This window comes from Fragaria vesca, linkage group LG6 (assembly GCF_000184155.1).
Source record: "Fragaria vesca subsp. vesca linkage group LG6, FraVesHawaii_1.0, whole genome shotgun sequence".
Lineage (NCBI taxonomy): Eukaryota > Viridiplantae > Streptophyta > Magnoliopsida > Rosales > Rosaceae > Fragaria > Fragaria vesca.
The window spans coordinates 4,758,407-4,769,804 of NC_020496.1; the positions used below are offsets into that span (position 1 = coordinate 4,758,407).

The following is an 11,398-nucleotide window of genomic DNA, read 5'->3' on the forward strand; positions in this document are numbered from 1 at the left end:
ACTGACCCATCAAATTGCTGGTTCATGTACAGATTGTTACACTAAAGTATTAAGGTGGAGTTTGGTTAGGTGTCAATAGCTGCTTCTCTAAATCAGATAAGTGATATAATACAATTGTCAAAACCACTTGTGAGAAACAGACTAAACTTGAAGTCAAATAGTAAAAGATAATCAACAAGCAAATCTCACATTAGACACTGATAAGCATGAGTTCTTTGTAGGGTTTTATGTCCAAGGAGATGGTCTCAAAAGAAAAAAGAAAAATTAAAGAAAGGCATGCCTACTACTGTACAAATTTGCTTTAAGTTCTAAAGCAGTAGCCTAGACTAAAAGAAGTGAGAAACATAAATCAGATTAAAAGCAAGAGCACAGTGTATCACAAACTCCAGAGGTTAATAGAAGCAGGAGATGTTCTTTTAAAGTAAAACCTTTTCTTGAAGATCTATTTCTTTAAAGCTTATATAGGCCTATATATAAACCTTATGACGTACAAGGAGCGCTCTATTATTTGGTGGATCTGAACATTCACAAATTTGTATCAATTGCAGCAGTCATACAGAGAAGAAAGAACTGTGCAGTGAAGCATCTAACAGAAAAAAATGACTATCAAATCCAAAGGGTCAAAGCTTCCATTGCTTTAAAGAATCTAGAAATGGTTACTAAACCCAGAAAGAGACAATGTTGTTATAAATGTTCGTTCCAATTCACGATGTCCAGTAATCCTCCATTAGAAACTTTAAGCACACCATCTAAGATAATCAAGTTAATCAAATCTTCAAACTTTTACCATAATCTTTACACATCAGATAGCATTTTGAAGCTTGAGTGATTGCAATGGTCCTACAACAAACCAATCTATTTTTTTTTTTTTTTTTTTTGATTGTTAGGTAAATAAATTTCATTAAAGCCAAAAGGCAGCTAGTACAACAGAAACAGAACCAGGAAACTAAAAAAACTGAAGAACAGAGCTAAAAAGAAAACTACAACCAACTAAAAGCCATAAGGAAAGAATGCATCCGATCCCCAATTAAGGAGGGCAAGGAAGACCATCATTCCTTAAAACAGAAAGCAGAGAGATTGGGGTTTAGGAAGACCAACAAACCAATCTATTTGCTAGCTGATTAATCAGTATCACAACCAAAAAAGAGTACATCATGGGGACGAAGTCTTTGGCTTTACAATATTGAGATTAAGACACAAGGTTAATAGTGCTCTTAAACTACTTAACCACTCAATCTTAAGACCCTTGGAGATTTATGTCATGAATAAAATGTCATAACAACCCAGATGCCAAATCAATAATTAGATTAATGTACATCAGACATGGCGATAGTTACACATTAGGCTACAATTAAAAACATAAATTAGTCCTCATATAATCATAGCTACCCACTAAACATCATCATCTTAATTACCATTCCACAGTGATTGTTGAATTACCATCATCATCATCATCTTAAATTAGTCTCATATTCCCGCATTTTCACCACCAGGAGTCCAAGACCTCTACATGACACTACACCCATTAGCATTTTCATCACTGAAAAATGCAAATGTATCAGCTGATACGGAGGAACTGTAAGGATGTGGTGGTGGTGGATAGGGCTGAGGAGGCTGAACCGGCAGCAGCGGCGGCAGGGGGAGGTCGTCCAAATTATGAGTCCAACCATGCTCACTCCCCAAACCCCAATGGGCATACGTCGGAGTCTCGCAATAAGCAGACTCTTGGGCATAGCTAGGGTTGGGCAATGCTGCATGATAATGCAATCCATGCACTGGAGTGAAGTACGGCTGCTGCTCCATTAGGTGAACGTTTTCATTAGCGCCGCCACCAACACCACCACTCCCATTGCTATTGCCATCTCCACCTCCTGCTTTCTTACCCACAACTTCACTCTCAGCAACCCCACTCTGCTTCTCAGCCACCACCAGCGGTAACTGGCTTGGCAAGTTGCTGGTTTGTGCCTCCTCCTCAATTTCCATGCTATAACTACAGCTACCTGCTTCAAAATTCTTTTTCCTAGTACTTCCAGACTCCTTGACTTCAACAACCTCAGCCTTGATTGGCTGCTTCCCCTTTCTTTTCTCATCACCGCCGCCTTGGTTTTCTTTCGCTTCCTCTGATGTCTCGACTGAGCCACTATGTTCTTCATTGCTTTTGGGTTTGCTCAGACGCACTTCTTTGGGATTGGCTTTCCGTTCAGGCCACAAAACCTTGACATCTTTTTTCGTCTTCTTCGCGAGACCCTTGATCAAGGTTTCAACTTCCACGTTGCCATGCACCGTGACAGTATGATGAGCAAAGTCGACTTGTGTAATATATACACCTTCAATAGTCTTCAAAATTTCGTTCACTCTTTTGACGCACGCATTACAGTAAGCAGATACCTTTAGGACGTAAGTCTGCAAAAAAAGATTAGAGGATGTTAGAGACGAAGCAAAACAGAGGAAAGCAGGGGAGTTTCAAATTAGCTAAAGCATAGTTCTTCGTTTTCTATTACCAGTGAAATTAGGTGAATCAGGTGAATCATACACCAAACTAAAACTCATAAGAACATTCAGCATTAAGTATCAACTCATAAACTAATGTCCCCGTGAGGAACTACGTGATCATCAAGATCATTACCAAAACTCTACAATGCAGAATTTCATGTCTCAAGATGATAAAATTTCTCCATGTTTCCTATACAAGTATCTGTAACACTTTGTATTACTAAAATCACAAACAGGCTACTATAAACTATATAAACACACAAAGATTAGACAAGGCCTCTTCAAGTTCCAATAACTAATCAGGGCATATTGTACAAGTACCTTGTATAGGTTAGACACACATATAGAACATTCTAACACTTGGTAGTTGGGTTGTGTTGCAACTGACATGCAGTACAGAATCTTAGATCCCCTTCTCAAGTGCAACAGTTATATAATCACTCCCCTATCACAAAATTTCAGTCCTTTTTGAACTGACTACTTTTCTGGTATACTACTTTCTCTCATGATCTAAGACTCCCGGAAATTAATCTTAGATTTAGAACAAAGCAGAGTATTTAAAAGCACTATCTTGAAGTTGGATTGCTACTATGCTGTAACCAACATAAGAATTTGAAATCGCTCACAACTCAATTTCTACATATTTATAAGATAAGAGTATGTTAGAGACAAAGCAAAACAAAGGAAAGCAGGAGAGTTTGAACTCAGCTAAAGCATAGTTCTTCGTTTTCTTTTACCTTGTGTCTCAGAGTTGTTTCAGTAAAAGCATCTGAAGATGTTTGTTGGAGTTCGCCTTGAGGTTGAGTTGTTGAAGCCATTAGGATATTGACAGAAGATGTACTCGACAGCACGCAAACACAAGTGTTTTGTGTTTAAGGGAGCAGAGATCAGTATCTCTTGGTGTTCTGTTTTGGTAAAGAGAAAAGAGAGAGGAAATGTGGCAAGTGAGAGCTTCAGAAGCAAGGGGGTGAAGGTAAACTAATGAGGTCTGGTTGTGAGAACTTGTTAATTCTGAAAAGAGATGGTTTTATGGTGGTGAGAACTTGTTAATTCTGAAACGAATGAGCTTCAGAAAAGAGATGGTTTTATGATGGTGAGAACGTTCTGGTGATATGAAGCTAAACGAATTGCACACTGGAGAATACACAGCGGTCCCTTAAATTTTGGTTCTTGGTGGGGTGGCAATTTACCATTTGGTACATTTACTCCAATAAAATAGAAAGAGTTTTGAAAAACTTGTTAATTTTGGTCACTTTGGAGTTTGGACACCTAGAGATTTAGGTTTGATGCTTCTGCTAGCTAAGATTACTAGCATTCCCAGTTTTATAAGGGAATCCTTTCTTGAAAAATGAGAGGAACAGAAGGAGGAACCCCCAGACCCCAAAATCTCCTACTTTTTCTGATCACTATAGAATATGGGGAAATTTAGTTTTTTTTTTTAATGGAAAATAAAGTAGAGTAATTTTACTGGCAGAAAGGCTAACAACATCAAAGCTACAAACAGACCTCATTGTACATTATTGATAATTCAGCAAGGTGTTAGGTGCAGCACCAACCTTAAACTCTCTCTAAGTACTAGTCAGCAAAAGAGCAATCCTATGCAGAAACAGACCCCACAACAAACCTTGTATTCAAATCCAGGAGCTGATATATTATGATAGTATGAAGGCACTTAGCTCTTGTCTGCAATCCTTTATCAATTTGATGCTCTGAAGTTGTATGCAATTTACTATAAGCATTTACAGGTCTAGAGACATGTTATGGCTTAAAAAATTGAGTTCTTCTTTGGTATAGAGTTCAAGAAAAGGATTTCCCTTGTTTCACACATCTAATTGAATCATCACTCTTGCCAAACTCATTTCAAACATTACCTAGATACTGTTCATTCTTCCCAAGAAAAAAAAAAAAAAAAGGGGCAAAACAACTATATATAAGTACTAAATAAATATAAATTATGATGGTGGGAAGTCAGACTAATTCATGCCTCAAAAAGTTAAGTTCATACAAAGGATTTCCCATTCCACACATCTAATTGAATCATCAATATTGCCAAGTCCATTAATACACAACCAGTTCATTTAGTACAGATAGGGTACACTGCCATAGTAAAATTTAAATGAAAACTTTCAGAAGGCAACCAGTTCATATAGTACAGATAGAGTACACTACCATATTAATTCAAAGTAAGAAGATGCAAGAAGTAGATTAAACGAAAACTTTCAATAGGCTATAATACATGGCAGGCAAGTATATGGGAAAGTTAGTTCGAGGACTAACATTTAACTACAATATTAAGGAAGTTTAGTATTTGGCTCGGTTTGTAGAATATAGTTCAATCAGAATCCCAGTTTTGAGTTTTATACTCTCCACCTTCCCTGGTTATTGAGCTTGTTGGTTATTGAGCTTATTGCTTAGTCTAATGTAAAGGGTACCAATCTTATGAAATAACAAAGCTTGAAGCTTTTTGAACCTAGGTTGCTTAATCTGGTCTCAATGGGCTGTCGAGAAGAACTTTCCAATTAATTAGGAGGCATTCAGTATAAAGATTAGCCTTTATTAACAGTTAAGATCAGTGGTTCAGTTTGTTCTGAAGCAAATTTTTTGGCTATTATTAATTTGCTAAAGTTGATTAGAAAGCAACAGTAGCATCTTTGAATGAATACATAATACTTATAGTACAGACTACAAAGCTACATAATTCAGGAACTACCAGCTTCATCATATTCTAGTTTGCAACTATACAAGTTGTGGAAAATTTTGATGAATAGAATAAATCGATGGAATTATGAATGATATCAATATTACTTACAGATTACATATATTGATATATACATATACCCTAAAATATCAGAAAAAGGGATATACCGGTTAGGGTAGGACTAAAAGTTCTCTTTATGGAAATCAAACTTGGTCTCAGTTTTTCTGGAAAAGTCTTGAGCTAACCTCTTTAACTCCCCAACTAATCCATGTGCACCACAATAAAACACTCCTGCATCAAAAGTACAGGAACAAACAACTCAGTATTGATGCATCACAATCATCCTAAAAGAGAAAAGGGAGCTCCACATTTGACAAATAAGGAGGAAATGCATTATACACAGTATATCAGATACACAATCAATTATGTCATGAAGTGTACACTCTTGTGTGCTCACTCTCACACACCCTTAATATTTGAAACGATTTTGATGCTTTGTGGAGTTTCTCTTTACTTCTCTTTTAATTCCCTCAAATTATATGAATAAAACGTGCATTTCATAACTATATACAGGTGAGATCAATTATATGTCTATATCGTTCCACTTGCAAATTTTAATAAGTAAAAACAAAGATCCGAGAGAACGTATGTATTTCAGTGTTATGTACCTCAACGATAAGAGCTTAGTGTATGCAGTGGTACTTTAGTTACTTACCAACTCTTTGATCAGGGTGCTTCACAGCTACATGCTTAAAAACATTACGCCAATTCGGTCTAGCAAAATGCGTCTTCACCCTTGTTCCTGAAACTACATCCACACCATTTTTGGCATGGTTTATAGACTGAAGCATAGTGATCAAAGCTGATCTAGCATCTCCTTCTTCATAAACACTGGTGCAGTAGTTATGAAGCTCTATCAGGCCATCTAGATCATTTTCGGCTACTTCATTCATGACACCCCTAAACCACTCGAAGGAGCCTTGCTCTCTTGTGATCCAGTAGAAATAAGCTCGTTTTGTTGCAAAGGTCGACTTTCTTTTAACACCATTTTCCACCAACATTTGAGCTTCTAGTTCTTTTTGTCGCTTAATGTTGTTAAGCACATCTTTGACAATGCTTATTAGTGGAGTTGCTCCAATTCCAAGTCCTACAAGTAGGAGAACTTCATAGTTTTTGTAGTCTTGTGCTGGTGCACCATATGGACCATCAATAAGAAGTTTTGGCATCCTGCTCATGTATGATTACATTAGTTTCAGGAACAATAATCATGTTTCTGTTTGCGGACAATTGTTAGCTTGGTTATGTCATTATATGGTATAATTTCATAGCCAACTGACTTAACAAAATAAGTGCTACAAAATAATTTTACCTGGTATGGATATTTGGTTGTTCAATGTCAGCTCTTAGAAGGCCACTGTGCTCTATAGAGGGAGGTTGACAAACCTGCACAATGTTCACCATAAGACAAAGCTAACCGAGACTCATATATGCTCAGACATTGATCAATACGATTATGCAAAACAAGTGATTGAATTACCTGAGAGAATATGTATTTGAGCTGAGATGTCCAGTCACCCAACGTGCGGATATGAACGCTTAGATGATCGTCTCCAGGAGCTGAAGTAATTGAGAACGGATGCCTATAAGACACATTACGTAAGATGAAGTGTAAATCGATTGCATATTAACCAAAAGAAAATATTACAAATCCAAAATACTTGGTTGTGGAAGTACAAAATATTAATGATGAACAAAGTACCATTGAATTGGGGAAATAGCAGAGCAATTTATGTAAATGTACTGTCCACTGGTATATTTTAATCCTTGTGGTTTAGACATATGCAGTGCCAAAACGTTTCCAGGGTAAACAGCGACCTGAAAAAAATTAAAATTGAAGAAAATAAGCACAAATTATTTTTGTAGCTTTCCGATCGATAAAGACCAAGTGCATTACTGCATTATTTGCTATTGGTAGAAAGAAATTGGACAACTTTCGAAACAGTGTGAGTGTGGCTGATGCTTTAGCCAAAGCAAGGACACCAGTTGGAAGCACAAGTTTGGCAGTCAAGCCTTCCCACTGCAGCTAGATCAGCTTTCTTTTTTGATTCATTAGGAGTAGGGTGCTTTAATTTAGAGGTTTTTGTTTGTAGTTGTATTTCAATCTTTGGAAAAAAAAAAAAAAAAAAAAAAATCGAAACAGTAAATATACCTTCAAGATCTTCACTGTCTCATATCCAGACCTGAATGCACGAAGCAAGCGCTCACATGCATACATTATCAATGGAAAAGCCAAATACATCCATGTCTGCAATAACCATATATTAATTCATGAAAATGATAATGTTATAAAGTGATTAGGAAGAAAGTAACAAAATATACAAGCTTTACTTCACTGGAATGGTACATTAATTTGAAGAGGCAGTACTTACTGTTTTCTTGTCCCAGTTCTTGGAGAGGTAGAGAAAGTATCCATGGATAATAAAGAGGATGTACACTATGAGAAATAGGTGATGGGAGTACCAAAATGCATTAAACCCAGTGAGTTTCTTTAGGGGTTTAGGGAGGTTTCTTAGGCGATTGCGACGGAACCAAGGTTGAGCCAATGTGTATGCAACAAGCATTAGTGCCACCATAACCACCCCAGTCCAGCCCTCCGTTCCCTTCACAAACCACCAGTAGTCATCCGGTCGTTTCTGGCCAAAAAATGGCTTCAACTTATCGTATTGATCGTTGGTCGAATGTAGTAGCTTGGGGAAGTCGCATGTAAGATGGGAACCTGCATGTAAACCGACCCCTACTGCAATTCCAAACGCTATCACCTATTGCAAAATGTGATTAGGAAAGAGTATGAAACAATGAAGAGTATGAAACAATAGCCTTACACAAGTTTAGCACCTTATTACCTTGTGAAAATTGATGTTGTCATCAAATGGAACTACACCCCCTAACTTGGTCTTGCTTCTTAGCCAAGTAATTGTGTTTCTACATACTGGTAGAAGAATCAGGGCCATGTTGAACTTCAGGGTCTCAGCTCCACCTTTGGCAATGCACACACAATACCCCATTACATGGTAAACCTCTCTATGTCTATACTGAATAAATTTCCAAGCAAAGAGGCCCATGCATATCAGAAGCCATAGCACAATGACCCAAATTCGCTTCCAGTTATCCTCAACAAAGTAGGACAGCCGCCGGCACCACCGCCTTATAGGGTTGTACTCTTTGGTAGGAACCAGTTTTTCGCTGAGCAGCCGGCTCTGAATGTGGCTATCTGTTTCCAGGTTTGAAGATTGGGTTGGGCCCGAGAGAAGTAGCATTTCCAAGTTGTGCAACTACAAACCAGGCCCAACTTCTGGTAAGAGAAAGATATGAAATATAAAAAGTTGAAAAACAAGGAAAAAGATATATGAGACTGACATCAATATATCCAAGGTTGTCATGATCAAGCTCTTCCATGATCAGTGCTGCATATTCCTCAGCTTGTTCAAGAATTTTTGACAGATTATTAGCAGAGGCACTTAACGTAATAATCTGCACGGCACAATAGTATACATTCAATTGTTGTAATTTCTCCTAAGAAAAACACTAAAAACAAGTTTAATCTCTTCTCAATTCACCCACCTCTTTCACCTCTTCTTCTGAGATTCGACCATCTGCATTTTTATCCACCCTGTTACATATTCAACATGCATTGTATGTGTCATGCATGCTAGAAACAAATGGGATAAAACAAAAAGAAAAAATTAAACTAAATTTTTCTAGAATTCTAGTCAATTAAGATTTAACTGTATAGATTATATATATGTTGAATATAGTGCCACTCTTATATATATAAGTTGGTCAGTGAGAAAATGTTGTCAATGTTGAATATATATTCATCCAAGACCAAATATATGATTATTCGATCTCCTCAAAAAAAAAAAAAAAAAAAAAAACAAGACCAACTATATGATTAAAACAAAAGCACATCATTCACTACATATGTTACTATCAAGAACTTCCAATTATAAAGTTTAGGCTTATCTATATATATGTGTACTATTCAATTATTATATGTTTGAAAATAGCATGATTACAAAAGCATATAGTATATGCCAGATGGGCTGCACATGAAGTTAGCTAGTAGGCACTCAATAATGTATACCATAGTGATGTAGATCAAGGAAAATCCAAATCAAATTCTTTTGGACAAAATAATTTGTAGGAACGAATGATCTCACATGTCAAAGAAGGTTTGAAGCCTGGCATTGAAGCTGTGATCTGAAATCTGTTCCCAAAATTCTCTCAGTTCTTCCTTGGTAACACAACATGATGTAATTCCTCTCCGACGAGCCAATGCATCAAACACCTCGCACGCAAACTCACTCGACTCCTTCATCCCTAATTGCAAACACAACAAAAAAAACCATTAATCCATATACACAATTGTTATCTAGAGCGACGCTTCGGTTTAAAATTAAAGTACAAAACATACACACACCTATGCATTGAGCAAAGACCGATTTAGGGAGAGTTCCATCGACAGCCAATTCATCAAACCTCATTTCAATCTCCAGCCAACCTTCACTGCACACATTCTTGGTCATGAACTTGAGTCCCTTTAGGGCACGAGCAACACCCGGCTTGGCTGGCTGGTCGACCTTCTTGAAGCTCAAAGAAGATTTCATGCGCTTCAGTTCATGCGAGACTTTCTTGAGTTTAAACGAGAGTTGAGAAGCAAGAGAAGGTCTTCCCTCTATCCTCGCCGACGTCGACCCAGGCTCATCAGCTCCTCTGATGTTCCGAAGCACAAAGGTGTTGTCGTCGCAAACGTCCAGTGTCACTTCCACATAGCACTGATCGTCTTCTTTGAACCTTGCGCTTAAGTTGCTGTTGCTCCTCGTCTTGCTGCCAGTCACTAGTGGGCCGCTGTGCCCGCCGACCCGTATGCTCTCTTTCTCCGGCAGCGGGTTTTCTTCAATCTCCATTGCTAGCTCTCTGGAATTATCAGAATTCTCGAAGGAATGAAATGTGAGTGTCTGGAGTGGAAATTTGTGAGGAGGGGATGAGAGGGTTTAAAGTGAGGAGTCAAAAAGAGAAACCAAGGGGCGCATGGTGTTTGATCATGGTGGAAGAATGTATATATAGACACACATATAATATATGGGAGTGGTTAGGATTCAATTTAAGTGTCTCATTATGTACTGCAAATTAATTATATGGCACCAACGGAAAAACGTCAAAGCCAGAATGTGAGAAATAGATAATGGAATCTCAGAAGAATATGTATAAACCCTAAATCTGAAAATTATAATAGCAAGTGATAATGGGTTCTTGGAGGCAAGGTCAATCTCAAACAGCTGTTTTTGGTTGCTGGTACGTTGATTTGATTTTACCGTTTGCGAAACATTATTAACACGTTTGATCACTTTAGAGTTTGGAGATGAAAATTAAGGATATATCGATGTCACTGATAAGGTCAGATTTAGTTCTATAGTGCAGATTTGGTTTGACATCCGTTCTAATAAGTATGGACTTGAAAAATGAAAAAGATGGAGATTAGTGGAAGCCAATATGTTGACACGCAAGTGATTTTACCTTAAACTAGCGTGGCATTGAATGAGGGGATTGTTTTGCGTTAGCTACATTTCTCAAATCACCTAAAGCATAATTTCTTATCAAAGGGTTCTTATGGAATTGGAGGATGGTTTTTGTTAGATTCAAAGTAGAAAAGAGACTAGAACTGCATACAGATGAATAAGAAAAAAAAATTATGTGTTAATTTGAACCATAATGAACAAATAATATTGTTTCGAAATATATGAGATTCAAATACATATTACAATTTGAATAGAAATCAAGCACTTTATATTAAAACTAGATCAAAAAGACAAGTTTTGACCATTAATGTATGAGCGATCGAAGCAAGATATTCTTATGCAGTCTTGCTTCGCTCATACACAAACTTCTTCAGAGATTATTATTATCATCAATAATTCGAAAATTTATATAGTGTAGTGAAGTCTAGTAGTGTTGGATGTGGCTTTATGCTTCATGTCAAATCATATGGTCAAACGCATGACTCCATGACATAGAAGAAAGAGGTTAACATATGAAAAAGATTGGACTCCTAAATTATGGTATTATTAGACATACGTAGACAGTCATATTCAACACATTGACGTATTCAACAGTTAGCATACACTACCAGAAGAAAGACTTTAGCCG

General features: G+C 37.2%; 2 protein-coding genes across 2 annotated transcripts; both read right to left on the reverse strand.

Moving 5' to 3' along the window:
• Nucleotides 1-1,506: 1,506 nt before the first annotated feature.
• On the reverse strand, nucleotides 1,507-3,412 carry LOC101312948. The gene is made up of 2 exons (XM_004304925.1): nucleotides 3,231-3,412; nucleotides 1,507-2,403 (listed from the first exon to the last, which is right to left on the reverse strand). The coding sequence occupies exons 1-2, from the start codon at nucleotides 3,309-3,311 to the stop codon at nucleotides 1,507-1,509; spliced, it is 978 nt and encodes a 325-aa protein (XP_004304973.1). The 5' UTR covers nucleotides 3,312-3,412.
• Nucleotides 3,413-5,292: 1,880 nt separating this feature from the next.
• On the reverse strand, nucleotides 5,293-10,158 carry LOC101313234 (respiratory burst oxidase homolog protein B-like). The gene is made up of 12 exons (XM_004304926.1): nucleotides 9,672-10,158; nucleotides 9,412-9,571; nucleotides 8,813-8,861; nucleotides 8,609-8,722; nucleotides 8,095-8,523; nucleotides 7,621-8,010; nucleotides 7,401-7,496; nucleotides 6,951-7,066; nucleotides 6,729-6,831; nucleotides 6,561-6,634; nucleotides 5,907-6,418; nucleotides 5,293-5,482 (listed from the first exon to the last, which is right to left on the reverse strand). The coding sequence occupies exons 1-12, from the start codon at nucleotides 10,156-10,158 to the stop codon at nucleotides 5,373-5,375; spliced, it is 2,640 nt and encodes an 879-aa protein (XP_004304974.1). The 3' UTR covers nucleotides 5,293-5,372.
• Nucleotides 10,159-11,398: the final 1,240 nt, after the last annotated feature.